The following is a 16,560-nucleotide window of genomic DNA, read 5'->3' on the forward strand; positions in this document are numbered from 1 at the left end:
ACAGGAGACCTAAGCAGATAGTGAAGATGGAATTAATTCTCACGAGTTGGAAAATTGGAATGATTCAGCTTGTGATTGGCTAATTTAAGTCACCTAGCAAGTAAGAATTTCCCCCTGCCAGAAACTACAGTAATGAGAGAGAAGAAATTCTGGACCTGATTACTAGATCGTAATCTCTCCTCTTTCCTTCCTATTCTCTTCCTTCTTTTTTATAAATAGTTTATAAAAAATTAAAATCTAAACCATTAAAATATGTACTGCAAATCATTAAAATTAAATTTTAATATGGTTTATAATTTATAATTTATTTATTTTTATAATTTAATATTTTAATAATAGTTTTAAAAAGATTTAAATCTGAACCATTACAATATTAATCTAACGGTTAAAAAAGAAAAGAAAAGAAGAGGATAAGAAGGGAAGAAGAAAGGTTCCGGAGTACAGCGTACGTATTGCCAATAGGTTTTCTAATTGCAGCCCTTAGTCTCTCACTATCTCAGTATTATAATAGTTTAAATATCGTTTTGTCTTTTATGTTGAAAAAAAATAGTCAATACGCGTTATCTTTCACATTATGATATGCACGAGTCAAAATATATAACATTTTCAACCAGCTGAGTGGATTTGACTTTTGCTTCCTCATGGATGAGCCAAAACACTGAAGAATTCCACCGGATCATCCTTCAGATGCCTTAGTGTAAAATTTTGAAATATTCGCATCAACGTTTATTCAAGGGTCATTGACCCACATATTTGCATGAACAAACAAGGGTCATTGACCCACATATTTGCATGAACAAACATAAAGGAAAGCAATAGTTGGCAATTATCCATGAATCTTCCAAGACAATTCAAAGTTAAATTGTCTTTGACAGTAGGTAGAGTATACAAGTCAACTGCTTATTGAAACTGTCTGAATCATGTCTTCAGAAGATGCATTTGACAATTGTATAACTGCTGATGATTTTGTAGGATATTCAAGGGATGGCTTTGGAGGAACCGTTAAGGATTGAAGGGGTCCTTCTAACATTTCTACCACTTTGCTCATAGCTGGTCTATCTGATGGATTTGTCTGAACACACCATAGACTCACTAGAGTCATCTTCTTTACCACCTCATCATCTTCCTCTGTGATTACTAAAGAACTAGCTGGATGCTTACCATGTTCAAGATCCTTATAAATCCAATCCGGAAAATACTGCTCATCAGCTTGTGATCCTCCACTGTCGTAGTTCTTCCTTCCTCCGACCATTTCAAGGACCAACATGCCATAGCTATAAACATCTGCTTTGTAAGAAACACCGCCAAATGCTCTACTGAATATTTCTGGTGCAATGAACCCTATTGTTCCTCTTGTGCCTAGTATTGACACAATACTCTCCTTCTTTTGACATAATTTAGCCAATCCAAAATCAGATATTTTTGGGGAAAATTCTTCATCCAAGAGAATGTTTTGGGGTTTGATATCAAGATGCAAAATTCTTGTGTTACAACCCCGATGCAAGTACTCCAGTCCACGAGCAATGCCAATAGCAACCTGGTACAATAACTTCCACTCCAAAGCACAGAGAGCGTTTGAAGACCCTCTCTGATAGATGAAATTATCCAAGGAACCGTTTGACAGGTATTCGTAGATTAACACTCTTTTGTTCCTTTCATGACAAAATCCCAGGAGAGTGACTATGTTGACATGGGAGGTTCTGCTGATGCTCGCAACTTCATTTATAAATTCTTCTCCACTTCCTTTAGATTCCCTTATTACTTTAACTGCCACTGGACAACCATCAGGTAGGCTGGCTTTGTATACAACACCATACCCTCCTTCGCCCAATTTGTTTGAAAATGATTTTGTCATTCTTTTCACTTCTGCATAACCATATTTCTTTGGCGCCAAAGAGCCATAGTTTCTCATGAAGGATTTAACATTGTGATCATGATATGCTCTTCTCTCTGTGAATAATTTCCCATTTTCTGTTCCGAAACGCTTCTTGCAAATATAAATAATCAAAATCGAGATTAGAGCAAGTCCACCAACTCCTGTTGAAATGCCTACATTTGTAAAACATAATAACTTAAAATCTTTGAAATGTTAGTCGTGGGAGCAATCAAAAGAGAGCGTTACTATGTTTATTACCTATAGCAACTCGCGAACCTAGCTTCCCAGTTGATCCTGCAAATAGAACATTGATTTCGAACAAATAATTACTGCTTGCTTGACAGCAGAAAATTATTACAAATTTGACATTATATCACATTACATTTGTTCTGCGGCAGCATAGATTTTTTCTTATCCTGTTAAACTATCGTAGCTACAACATTTACTTGTGGAATTATTTTATAAAAATGTGCACTTTTCAGAGATACACAAAAGAATGTGAAAAAAAATATATTTAAATGAAGAGAAAGAACGTTATATAGCAGGGAAGATGTGAAAACCTTAACGGGGGCTTGATTCTGCCAAATTGCCGGGAAGCTGAAATGTTTTATCTCTTTCTCACTCTCTCTCTCTCTCTACACACACGCACTCTCTCTCTCTCTAAAACATCATTAAAATTTTAATTATCTTGCAAAGCAATAGCAGACCCGTCCTATTTGGCTTGTATGGTGTTAAAGGGAAGAAGAATCAACAGGGTTCATACTTGATAACAGGGCATGTATACTAGAAAATACAGAAATAAATTATGTTCTGCATCAATCATTTATCACAGGGACATGTTCCATATCCATGGTTCTATACCTGACGTTTTACCAGGACATGAAGTTTTTTGGGGTCCATCTTTACAAAAGCAGGAGAATTGTCCATCATAGCCGCACTGGCCACCAGATTGAGAGCATGTGTTGCAATCCTCGGTATTTACCATCCATTGCAACCCAAACCCATCTCGTAATACATCCTGTACAGCAGCTTGAACTCGACCAAGGTTCGCTTCATATATCGGCATAATAACACTTTTGCAATCACTTATATACCATGGTCCTAGAAGGTAGTAGACTGTTATATTTGTATGATCATCAGCTTCCTTGCACTTTGCATCGAAAGGATTTGATGGAAATGGGGGAGAACTATAAGAACCACAATCGTAGAGAAAGGTCACATTAGTAAGCCCATCGTCTACATACTTGAACGATGTTTGATCAAATGTGTTGTTTTTGTAATCATTTGGACAAATAGTGTCAAAATAATCATCCCTAGCCACTACAAGAGTCTGTGTAGTCCATTCCAAACGAAGAATACGGTATTTGAGGGACCGTATGGTAATTTTTGGGATATTGGCTTCGCAAGTGAGGTTGAAATCAGGAAGACCACAATAATTTGCTCTCTCTCCTCCCCAGAATGGATAAGTGAGGTCTTGTATGCTTCCGCAGCTAAAAGTGGTACTTAAGCAGTTTGTATACCAATCATCATCCACACCAATAGAAGATGAAATATGGACAGAGATCACCAAAGGAACCAAAAGGAAGAACACGGAGGATGGATTGAGGGGTGGTTTCATGTTGGAAACAAAATATGAGATAATGGAGAAGAACGAGATGCAGCGTGAAAAGAATATGAGATGAGATTGGTAGAGCCGCGTTGTATGAGTTAATGAATTAGAACTTCGTCATTTTCATCTAGCATGCAGCCAAGGATAGTTCTGAAAACGAAGGCCTTTGAAAATTTCCACAGTTGAAGTTTCCAGGAAATTTGTACCAGATGGACAATTTGGATGGATGAAAGAAACATATATATTGCATCATGCACAATAATTTTGAAACTTTGACTTCAAAGTAAATAAAAATATATGGTTCGAAAGAAGCTTCAATGGGTCAAGTCCTATGTGACTTTAAGGACCTACTCAAAGACACAGAGGAAATGGAACAGGATACTAGGTGAAAAAAAGAAGGAAAAAAAAAAATTCTTTGTTAGAGGATTTAATTTGAAACCTTGATATGGTCATCAAGTTAAAAAAGTCAATGAATCTTAATTAAAATGGTTTGTATGCTGCCGCAACCAAAAGAGCTACTTGAGCAGTTCATGCGCCGACCATCATCCGCACCAAGAGATGTTGGGATATTGGCAGAGATCAACAAAGGAACCAAAGGAAAGAAGATGGAGTATGGGTTGAGAGGAGTTTTCAATCATGTGGGAAAGAAACAATGAGAGAATCAGAAGATAGATGAGATGACCAAACTAGTGAATTTTCAATGTGGGAAATGAATGCCTTTGAAAAAGTCCAGATTTTGAAGTTTCCTCTGAATTTTAATCAAAACGACAATTCGCATGGATAATACAAGTCACACACGTTGCATCATGCGCATAAACAAATAAAACTAGATTGACGTTTACTTTGATTAAACAAATAATTTGGACACAGTCTTAATTAACTAATTAAATATACAAAAAGAAAAGGAAACTGTGGAATAGCATAGGGCGGGATTGAGCATTCCCATCTACTGCCATGCAAAATTAGCATTTTGGAAAATTTTATTTTAAAGATTCGCATTTACAGTGGCTTTTCCATTCTCTTGCACAAGGATTATATTTTCCCAATATACCACCTCCAGTCCTAATCATAATTGAGGAGATTAAAAAAATAAGTTAAATAGTTATTTGTAATAAATATGTGCTGTCTTTTTTAAAATATCCTTACTAATCAAATATATTGACTAGAATTATCATTGTTAGAAAAACTACCTTGAAAAAAAAATATAAGTGGATTAGAGTCTTATATTTAGGACTAAAATAAAATCGAACAATATCTTATATTAAGGATTATTCATGCAGTGATATGGGAATAACCCTGTCTGGTGACTTTGCCAGGAATTCTAGAAATGTTGAGAAAGTAAATTAAATGAAACTAAAAGAAGGATGATTGTGATGAAAGAAACAAACTTTGTTAGCAACATTCTATTGAAATAGCAACGAGGACTAATTCGTTGATAGCATTGTGACAATTTTTTAATCCCTGTGCCTTATCCAGACAATAAGTCAGTAAAAAGGGGCCTACAAGGAACGAAGTTTATAGATTGTATATAGAATGCATGTAATACAATAAATTAAAAATTATGATGCAAACATGATAATGACAACAAACTAAAAGAGTCAGAGACTCTGTTTAGGGATTGAACAAAGCAAGAGTAGCAGAAAAATGATGCGGAAATTAAAATAGGATTAAGGTGTTACTTAAGAGCATTAGGCACCTAGAAGATTTTTTCAGTGCAATTTGCCTTAAAAATTTAAAACCATAATAATATTACCGCATACAGTTATAAAACTCAATGTTAAAAAAACTGGATCGGACCGACTGGTTTAAACTGGGAATCGGTGAACCGGCCATTTGTTCGGTCTGGTTCACCTCTTGAACGGGAAAGAATTTAAACCGGTGGTGAACTGGTTAAACCGGTGCAATCCGGTCAAAACCCGGATAATCGTTAGGTTTGGTGGGTTACCCGATTCACTTTGTGGGAGAGAGAAAAACGCAGAGCTCAAAAAAAAGAAAGGGAGTCAGTGAGTCACTGGAAAAGAAAAGGAGAGGGGGAAGAGAAGGAGAAAGAAGCACTCCGATGAGGATCAACGCAGCTAGAAAGCGGTGAATCAAGTACTCCAAGCAAAAGTTGATGAAGAATTTCCATATTGGTTCCAACAAGAAAAATGCCTCGGTACTTAACGTGAAGAAGCTAGATGAAAAAACCAAGTCCACTGCTCTAGAGAAGATATTGACAGAGGTAAGGGTAGCTATACAAAAGGCTAGATCGGAGAAGATGAGCAATGGGCTCTGGGCATGAAACTCACGCAATTAGAAAGATAAACTCGTGCAACAGGAAAAGAGGAAAGTTGAAGCAATGATGGCTAATTTGTAGCTATGAGGCTATGACATGTCTTGCATCATTTTAGGTTTTTTAATTATTATTATTTTGAAAGTGCAGCACGTGATCTCTGATCTCTCCTCCTTTAATCCTTTACATAAAAATAAAATATTAATATGACACATTCTTTTATGAATTTATTAGTTCTTTTATAATATGTAATATTTTTACTATTTAATATGGTAATTCTTAAATATTATTTTATTTTTAATTATAAATGGTTTGAATCCGATTCAATCCTGATCTGACCCATTAACCCTTAACCTATTGTTTCAACCGGTTTAGTGACCAGTCCGATTTTTTGTACATTAATAAAACTAACACTGACATTTAAAATAGTAACATTGATTATTAATATTTTAATGATAAGGGACAACGTTGGTATGATTTTAAACGTTCCGAACAAATTTGTGATCACAAAAGCTTTCAGGCAACCAACACTCCTAAATAAAAATTTTTGAGATATAGTTGCACCTTAACTCATTAACTCATTAAAATATACTAAAACTGAGTCCATAATTCTTTTTTTTTTTATTATTGAAAACTGAGTCCACAATTCAAAAGCAAGTGATAAACCATGTGAGAAACAAAACTGAACTTTAAGCAATTTTCTCTTTTTCTGGCTTACTCATTTATGTTCCTGTCTTGCTTTTTTTTTTCTACTTAGAACTCTCATTTTACTTTCGTTATAACATTTTGCCTTGTTATAAGAAAAGAAAAGATAATACTACTTATAGAAAATAACATATCAGAAATGACAGATTTATTTTCAATTATTCATGGAGTTAATAAAAAGTCAAATATAACAGATAGGAAAAGGGAAAGATTCATCAGTTACCCAAAAAAAAAAAAAAAAAGCAGTTGGCATCATGTTACGTACCTGAAGTCCCCTGAGGCTGAGGAGTCCACTGAGGCTGAGACGCTGAGTTGCCTTTTCTGTAATAGCAGGAAATCTTATTTGAATCCCAATCATAGCCACAGACTCCCCCTCTTATCTGACACTTATCACAATCTACAGTTCCAGCTATCCATTTTATTTCAAACCCATCACTAAGCCACTTTTGCACTATGCCTAAAACCTGAAGATCAACCAATGACGTAGGAGTTTTAACAGGAACAACCACGCTTGTAGAGCATAACGCAGAAATTTCAGGAATATTATCCGACAGTAGATAGGCGAATGGATTATGGAACCCATCTTTGGGACAATAAAATAGTAGGGGGTTTAGTGAAGGGATTGACGGACAACCATATAAAAGGGTAAAATTTTTTGTTTCCGGCACGTTCTCAAACAACTGAAGGTCAAGGCTTGCGTTGAGAAGCTGATTTGGGCATAAGCTTTGTGTCAAGTCGAATCTAACGATACTCAGAATTTGTTGCTCTGGTTTGGCATCCAATACCAAGTATGTGACGTTTTGGATTGTTATGAAGGTCAAACCGTCAGAACAATTGAGATACAAATCAGGATAGCCACAACTTTCTCGACGGCCTTGTCCCCAGAAAGGAAACCCGACGTTTTTAATCTTCCCGCAATTGTACAGAGTACTGCAAGCTGCATAATAATCGTCGGTGACCGCATACGAAGGAGTCTGAAGGAATAACGCAAGTGTTACGCATGAAAGAAGAAAACGGGGGGTGAAGAAGGAAGACATTGACGAAGAAATGAACGGCAGTGAGAGAGAAAAATTTCCGTTTGGGTGAAAGTAAGTGACCCATTCAACTATAAGAAATGATTTATGATGGCAAGGGAGGGAATGGAAATGTGACCTTCGGAATTTTTTAAAGGCTTATCACTTCCTTTGAGGTCAATAACCAACGAAAATCAGACTCAATATTATCTTTATTTCTTTTCTCATTAGAAGCAATGGACTGGGTTTTGATTAAGATAGTTTATGTCACATCCATTATAGCAGCTGCAGTTTGACCAGGGTTTGCTTCTCATATCAGCATAGTGACACTTCTGCAATAACTTAAAATACAATCCAGGCTGAAGCATTAAAGAGCATTGGAAAGAGGCACAGCCTTAAGCCCGTTTGATTTGATCAAATGTGTTGTGTTTGTAATCAGTTGGACAGGTAGTGTCAAAATGATCATCCCCAGCCACTATAAGAGTCTGTAAAGTCCAGTTCAATTGAAGAAGCTGATATTTGAGGGGCGGTATTGCAATATTGGGATATTGGCTTCGCAAGTGAGGTTGAAATCAGGAAGACCACAATAATTTTCTCTTTCTCCTCCCCAAAAGGGATAAGTGAGGTTTTGTATGCTTCCGCAGTATAAAGAACTACTTGAGCAATTTATATACTGACCATCATCCGCATCGAGAGATGTTGGAATATGATAGAGATCAACAAAGGAAGGATGGATTAAGGCGGTTTCATGGTGGGATTAAACTATGAAGCCTAAAAAGAACATACCGGCTCTGATATTTAATATAAAAGCTAGATAAAAAGTTAAATTTAGTTTTGAATATAAGACCTTCATTGATATTATCTTTCAAACTTAAAATTTTTCTCTAACGTATCCCTATTTATTGTAAGGGTTTCCACCAAGGGACAGTTCCAATGAGCATGATTAAATATGGTAGTTTAGGGAAGTAAACATTATTTTGTTACAAATAACCTATTTTTAACTAATTGTTTTAATCTCCTTAATTTAGTCATTTAGCTCTTATAATAAGGTCTAGATGATAAAGCCACGTTTAGAATTTTGTCTTTTCATCTAGCATGAAGCCATGATAGCTCCTCGTAATTTGTACCCGGTGGCCAATTTGGATGGATGACAGAAGCATGTTTTAGCATATATATTGCATCATGCACACAATGATTTTGGATTTTCCACTTCAAAAGAAATAAAAATACTCCTCCAGCCCTTAATATATGATTGAATTGTTAAGTTAATTTTGGTCTTAAATATAAAACATGTTTCTCATTTTTGTCAATTTTTCCTAAATTACCCTTATGGATACTCCCTCAACCATAATCAAGTAAGTGAGGGAAGAAGGATATTAAGAAAAATGATTATAGTATTTTAAAAAAACATGTCATATTTCTTATAATTAACTAACTTACCTAATTTCCTTAATCTAATCAAATTAGTTAAATAGATCTTATATCAAGGACTGAAGGAGCATATAGTTGAATAGAAGCTTCACTTGGTTAAGTCCTAGGTGACTTTTCAGGACCAGGTCAAAGACATGGGGGAACTGCAACATGTAAACTAGGTGAAAAATCTCTGTTAGAGGATTTCATTCTGAAACCTTATACAGTCATCAAGTTTTTTTTTTTTTTGGGGGGGGGGGGGGAGAGTCCATGCATGATCCTTAATTTGCAGTGGCTTTAGAATTGCTGTTGTCCGTACAAATTTCTTAAGATGTTTAATGTATTCGGCGTAAAGCTCTAGATTACATTATATTGTCCCACCACCACTCTCATAAGGGTACAAGGGTTCATATTTTTGCAGGAAGAGAAAACTTTAATTCGTAGAGTGGATATGAACTTAGAAATATCATTACCTTTTAAGTTGCGAATAATGCCATTTTCTCTAACTGTTATCAAGAGTTAAGGGCCTTATCATTTATTTTTTAAGAAAAAACAACCAAGAGTTGAGGGCAATATTCATTGCAAGATGTTTAGACATGGGCAATCATTACATGCCACTTTGTCTTGAGTTAGAAACAATAATGGTTTAAAAATTCAACACCCTTCCAGTTTTATTTATAAGACATTTCTAATATTTTTTTACACAAATCGAGAAAAATCTTAAACTACATTAATTCTTCTTTAAAATATAACAACTTTTTAATTTTAATCACATTTAATATATACATCTTTCAAGAAAATAACTATGTATGCTGTAATAAATAAAAGACAAAATAGTATATTTATGCTAAAAATTTAATAAAGTGACTTGCAAATAGAACAAAAAAAACTTGTCTCTTTGTCTTAAAAATAGAACAAGAAAAATACACGATTGTGACAAGCAATCACTTTGCAATAACAGAGAACATGGATGGTTTACCAGGAAGATGTGCTACTTCCCATTCCCAGATAACTATATCGTTGTCCAATGCTCTTTCTTTTGTGTGTATTGATTATTTCCAAATCAAAAGTAGCTGTTTGTAAGGAAGAGATATGAACTACCAAAATTAAAACCAGAATCTCGAAAACATTACACGCATCCATCTTCAGCAGTGCATTGACTAGTAGCATTACCTTTCCCATCTAACTGATCACTTATTGGTGCATGAAATGGGAGTGCTTAAAAATGGACTCAGCAATGGCAGCGAATAATGATGATAAAATTAATGAAACAATGTTCTACTGCTGATGGTTCCAATTAAAAGGAGTCTCCTTTCTAATAAGATGGGCCAGTCTCAATGAAGTCAGTTCAGAAAACATACAGACTCGCCGGAATAACAAACAATCACTAAATTATCACAAAACTATGGAAAACCAAAATGGCTCTGAATCTTATGAGGCATTCCCAATGAATGGTGGAGATGGCCAGCATAGTTATGTTCAAAATTCCTCCTACAAGGTTCTTCTTCTTCTTGTGACTCCAGTTTTTAAAATTTTGTTCAGACTGAATTTCTTTGTCCAGCAACTCGAAAGTTAGTCCCCAAGCGGCCCTTGATATGCTTAAAATCTTAATCTTTTGGTGTTTGCTAGAACAGTATGTTTGTTTATATTCTCGTATTTAAATCATATCTAAATCATAAGTTTCTTCATACAATGCTAATCAAGTTAAGTTGATCTTGTTTGGCAGAGAAGAGGAACAGATATTGCCAAAAACATCGTCAAAGAGACCATTCTTGAGAAGCTCCACCTGGAAACACTATTGCATAATTCTTTTCATACTTTCCGCATAGCAGATTTGGGATGTTCAGTTGGACCTAACACATTTTTAACACAATTCTTGAGAAGCTCCGCCGGGACGTCCTGTCCCTCTTTTTTGGTTTTTGGCCTTTTTAGATTTTGGGTTTTATTTTTTATTGGGCCTGTTTTAAATTTCTTCTTGATTTTTTGCTTTTGGGCCTAAGCCTACTGTAAAACACATGTCCATCCTCTAATTGAACCCTGGCACACTCGCTTCGAGTTAAATAAAAACTAATTACACTGAGCAGAGTCCATTCCGATCGAATTCCCTCCCCAGATCTTCATTTAACTAATTTCCTAATTGGTCCATTCTTTCGTTTTTTTTTTTTTTTTTGGGAACATGGAAGAATCAAATCAAATCAAAGTTCGAAGGAAACTACCAGGTCGAACCCACGCTCACAGACTAATTAGAGCTGGCGTCGGAGACACAGGGTGACTGAGGAGGCAAACGTTGCAATCAGAGAATCAGCAGAGCGAAGCCGCAGGAGGGAATTCAGAGCTGCCGGAGATTATTACTTGCACTTTCGACGATCATTTCTGCAGAAAAATGAGCCTCTGGTGCTGATTATTATGAGTTTCGACGTGAAGGGGGAGAGTGACCGGAACGCGAGTCTCCCGGGGAGATTAAGGAGGGTTTTCACGGCAATGAATGACTCAGATCAGAGCTGGCCCAAGAAAATGGCAGACCAGCTACGGCGTCGCGGCAGGGAGAGTCACGAGCTGGTGAGGAGGACTTCGGACAGTGACGAAATCTGGAGGCTGGAGAATTCGCGAGAGGCCGAGATCTGGACAGGAATGGCCGAATGGTATTAGAAAAATTATTGGCAGAGCTGGCGAGAAGGAGTGAGGAGTGAGGAGTGAGTCTGGAGACTGCCGAGAGGGAGATGGAAAAGGAATGGTAATAGGGCACCTGTAATTTTCTTTGTATTTTATTTATTTGCAATTTTTTTTAAAAATTACATACCCCAGGACGGAACAGGTCCGGCGTCCCGTCCCACACAGTATTTTGTCTGATTTGTTTTATTTTGAAAATTTCTTTTGTCCCGACTCGTCTCAAGGTAATCGGAATTGGGACTAAAGGTGGAAACAAGTCAGGCCAGGCCTCACCCTTAATAGACCTGGCCTGTGGTAAGGCCTGTTGGCCTGAGTCTGGCCTGCAGCTTGTGAAAGCCCTTTTAATCGACCGGAGTCTGGCCTGTAATCAGACCCGGCCTGGCCTATGACTTGTTAATAAGCCTGTTTTTTTTAACAAATTAAACACACATAAATCAATTCAAAATTACAATAATTCAACCTAATTGATCTAAAATACAAAAAAAAAAAAAGAAATTATCAAATTAACATAATTTGTAAAACATGTCCCATTATGCCCAAAAAAAAATCTAATATGAAAAATTATTAGAAAACATAATTTCACTCTGATATAAAAATATCACTTCATCCCATATCTAGTATAAAAATTAGTTGATGACTAGATCTAGTTTAAAATATGAAACATCCTTAATCCCTTTTATATTTTAAATTTATCATTTATTCAAACTAATTTACTAACAAAATGATATTTGATCCTTTTGTTACACATGGTTGTTTTAAAAAAAAATGTTACAGTTATGCTAATTTATTTATTTATTTAAATTAATCAAGTAACTATTATAATAAGAATTAGATTGAGCACACATATATACAGTCTAAAATATAATAGGTCAATTCTATATATATATATATATATATATATTCTATATGAGATTAATATGAAAAGCATGGATCAAATAAATGAATGATGCTTTTATTTTTATTTTTTAATGCACTTATGTTTTTTTTCTCTGTTCAAATATGTATTATTATACATACATCAATTATTTTTGTTATAGAGAATGGAAATGAAATGAAGCATGCAATAGGCTTTAGATATCATGTTTATGTGGATGGAGTTTTCTCAATTAATCAATCAGAATAGCAGATTCTCTCCTATCAATTTATAATTTTAACCTAAAAAAAAAAAAAGATAACAGGCCTAGACTGCCTGACAGGCCTAACAAACTTACTATCAGGCCTGAGCCTGATTTGATATCTAAATAGGTCAGGCCAAGCCAGGCCACAAGCCCCTGGCCTATTTCCACCCCTAATCGGGACGGACCTATTAAACGGAATAATTTGAACACCCCTACATGATTCTTATCATTCTCTGCGTCCCACCTAATTCCTTGAACAAATTTGAAGCTTGTGTGAATATCATGGGCAACCTTCTTGTGGAGATGGTTAATAAGGTAAGTAATAAACACTTGCTCTCTATATTCATGTCTGTAGGTTTCTGACATGATTAATGATCATATTAACTTATTTTGAAAATGAATTAAGGGCTTAATAAGTGAAGAACTGGTAGATTGATTCAACATTTCCATCTACATTCCAGCATCAGAAGAGTTAAAGGAAATGATTAAGAAGAATGGGAATTTCGAAATTGAGAAATCAGAATTGCTATTTCGTCTATTTAGTGATAAGCATCAACCAGACGCTCGTAGTTCTAGTATGCACTTGAGAGCTGTGTAGGAAGGAGTTTTCAAGGAACAATTTGAGCAAGAGATTGTGGATGACATTTTTGCACAGTTTGAGAAGAAATTGGCATCAGGATTCAGCTTCCTTATAGACTCAAGATACAAGGACTTGGGAGAATTATTTATCATCAAGCGCAATTAAGGACTGTGACGCAGATTAAACAGTTCTCTTGAAGTCTTTGTTCAATTCTCGGATAAGGTGGTAAAGTTGTTAATCTTGGATTGTGATTTGACAAAATTCATAGCAAACTTGTATTTCACATTTCTATCTCAACGCATGATCGTGATAAAGTTTCTCATAAGACTTCACATGGCATTATTATAGTGATACTACTTCCGGTTCTTAATATAAGAACTAATTTGATTTTTAATTTAATCCTAAATATAAGATCCCAATCTACTTTGTCTCTCATATTTATCCATTTTTTTCAAACTAGTCCTTGTTGTAATTGTACATGTTAAATGTTTCATCAAATGGTAGTTCTAGCTAACACACATGATTAGTAAAGTTGTTTTGAGGAAGACAATACATATTTATTTATTACAAATAGTTAACTTAACAAATTTCTTTAATCTACTCAAATTAGTCAACTAATTTTTATATTAAAGACTAAAAGTAGTACTTTAGCAGGAGTACTGTTTCAATGCCAATGTGTTCCTTGAGAGTGTTGAGACTGGCTTGCCTTTTTTAAACACACAACCTCATTTGCAGTTTCCACTTTCCAGGCATGGTATACTCCCTTTGGTCCTCAATATGGGGTGTCTCTTGGGGGGGGGGGGTTCTTGGTACCTACTATACTAAACACTACAAACTAGATATTATATTTAGAATCCGAGATAGCAATATAAGTCACGTGGTAGGTCATTAATGAATTTTTTTTCAAATATTATCCCTATTACAGTTTACTAGAAGACTTGATGTTTAATATAATATTTTTCAATATTCTTAAATATAAGCAAAATTAGAACGATGTTTTAATTTCTTACAAAGTTAATGAGTCAACCATGTCTCTTTGGTTCTGGTAGAGGGGAGGAAATATCTTCGATAATTCATATAAATATATATTCAATTGTTTGTGAGACTAAAATACGAACAACTCCATTAAAGCTTAGACTTGCCATGACTCCCAATTTGAACGTACAACAGTAATGATGATTATAATGCCAAAGGATATAGAATGTTGATATGGTGCTCATGTTACTGGCAGCCCAAAACAATTTTTCTTCACTCTTTTGGTGGTTTACAGTTATAACGCAGTTGTTTGTAGTCTCCAAAAGTTGCTTTCTATTATATAGTTTGCCAAGTTGATCATAGTAAAGAAAGGGTTGTATATATATGGCGAAAAATCAGCTGAAACACAAGAGAAAAGACAACAATTGCTAGGTGACATTGGTATATTACTGTATTTTGTTTTAATCAATTAACAAAAAGGAAGAAACTGCACTTGTGGGAGGGGGACAAATAACGATGTTACTGTTATTCCCAAATAATACCAGAACATTAATCTTTTAATCGTTATATGTTTTACTCATTTATAACTCAATCTTTAAATTTTAAATCAGTATAACTCAGTTCCTATAATTTTAACCATTTCAAACTCTAGTCCTTATATTTTTTTAAAAAAATTAAATTATACACTTTACGAAGGTTAATTAGGGAATAAAGTTTTAAATGGTCAAAACTATATGGATTGAATTACATTGAGTCAAAGTTCAAGCATTAATTTACAATCGAATTAAATTTTAAGAATCAAGTTATAACCAAATCAAAATTATAAGGGATCAAAAATTAATTTTCATTTGAAAATAAAGTTGATCGATAACACATGAAAGAGCATTGGAATGGTTGTTATTTCCACGCATTTTTGGTTGAGTATCCGTATATTATTTTTCTATCCTAAAGAATCTTAGTTTATGCTCACATATGTGAAACTAACAGTACAAGAAAACGATGCACAAATTTCACACACGCACACACATATGTATATATGTTCACAGGGACACATTTCTAGTTCTATTGTCTTGAACAGTCAATATCAGCGCATCTGTTACCTTTCACACTATAATATGGATGAGTAGTCCGCTTTGTAAGTCAATGGTGAAACTGAAAATGGAGAGCCAGTCTCAGTGAAAATTATGAAGCAACCAAGTAAATTCAGAAATCAGACTGGGAATAACTCTCGGTAGGAGAGTATTTTTCCCTCCCAAAATGGTGTAACTTTCATTAGACCCAAGCTACAACTTCTTGTGTAAGTATCAGAACTCATTCTACTTTGTTTTTAATATTTATTTATTTATTTTAAGTAATTCATATGTTGATTGCACATGTTAAAAAGTTTTCATTAAGAAGTTGTTTTAATACATATAATTAATAGGAGTATTTTAGAGAAGATAAAAATCTATTTATTACAAATAATTAATTTCATTGTTTACTTAGTATATGCAAATTAGTTATATAGTTCCTGTATTAAAGACTGAAGGTAGTTTAGTAAGATCTCATGACAAGAGTCTAATAACACTAAAATATGATTTAAGAAACTCTACCATCAAGGTAATAAAACTTAATTCAGGTTGATTTGATTAAGAATTTTGAACAGGTTGACTAGGTTAGATTTTATTTTATTTTTTTTCCTTTTTAGGCTTGAAATGACATCATTTTGAGTTTAAAAAAACAAAAATAATCCGTCAAATTTATGTTTTAATAACTCTGTTTTGCTGGATTATGTGTAATTTATACATGAATGTTCCATACACTTATGAATTGATCATTTTTATTTAAATATTATTTTAATAATGACCAGTCTAATGTTGGGCTAATCCCAATTTCAACTGGACCCTTGAATTACTGCCCCGGTCATTTTATGAACTGGTCCGATCTTCAATACTTCCTCTACTAGGCTAACAGATCAGCGTCTTTGCCAGAAATCCGGAAACCATTAACAAGCATATTAATTCAAGTACTTTGCATAAATAAAACAAAAATTTAGCTCCTAATATTCCATTGGGCAAGCTTTATAACATTTTTAATTGTCAAACCTCATGGAATGAAAAAAGCCAGTATGTTTACAAAGAAAAAAGAAAATGATAGATTGTAGATTGAATGCGTGGTAAACAACAAAGTAAATTATGACATGGTTTGTATATGAGACCACCAAATGAAGCCTTCTTTTACCCTAAAAGTACCAACATCATGGTCAGTGCTCATCTGAGATTTTCTGGTCTGTCTTATTAAGACTTCCCAAGGCAGCTGTCTAAACTGGTTATAGAAGCTAATGGAAGATAAA

The 16,560-nt window shown here is 34.6% G+C and overlaps 1 protein-coding gene across 1 annotated transcript; it reads right to left on the bottom strand.

The window, feature by feature from the left end:
- Positions 1–805: 805 nt before the first annotated feature.
- LOC114759485 (LEAF RUST 10 DISEASE-RESISTANCE LOCUS RECEPTOR-LIKE PROTEIN KINASE-like 2.1) lies at positions 806–3,494 on the bottom strand. The gene is made up of 3 exons (XM_028948662.1): positions 2,738–3,494; positions 2,135–2,170; positions 806–2,049 (listed from the first exon to the last, which is right to left on the bottom strand). The coding sequence occupies exons 1-3, from the start codon at positions 3,492–3,494 to the stop codon at positions 893–895; spliced, it is 1,950 nt and encodes a 649-aa protein (XP_028804495.1). The 3' UTR covers positions 806–892.
- Between the last annotated feature and the right edge of the window lie 13,066 nt (positions 3,495–16,560).

The sequence above is a fragment of the Neltuma alba genome, unplaced genomic scaffold (assembly GCF_004799145.2).
Source record: "Neltuma alba isolate B1F8T4 unplaced genomic scaffold, ASM479914v2 tig00010855_pilon, whole genome shotgun sequence".
NCBI classification, from domain to species: domain Eukaryota; kingdom Viridiplantae; phylum Streptophyta; class Magnoliopsida; order Fabales; family Fabaceae; genus Neltuma; species Neltuma alba.

Coding starts and splice junctions, on each gene's coding strand:
- LOC114759485 (XM_028948662.1), bottom strand. CDS start 3,494: ATGAAACCACCCCTCAATCCATCCTCCGTGTTCTTCCTTTTGGTTCCT. Junction 2,171..2,737: donor ATGTCCTGGTAAAACGTCAG/GTATAGAACCAT, acceptor TTCTATTTGCAG/GATCAACTGGGAAGCTAGGT. Junction 2,050..2,134: donor AGGTTCGCGAGTTGCTATAG/GTAATAAACATA, acceptor TTACAAATGTAG/GCATTTCAACAGGAGTTGGT.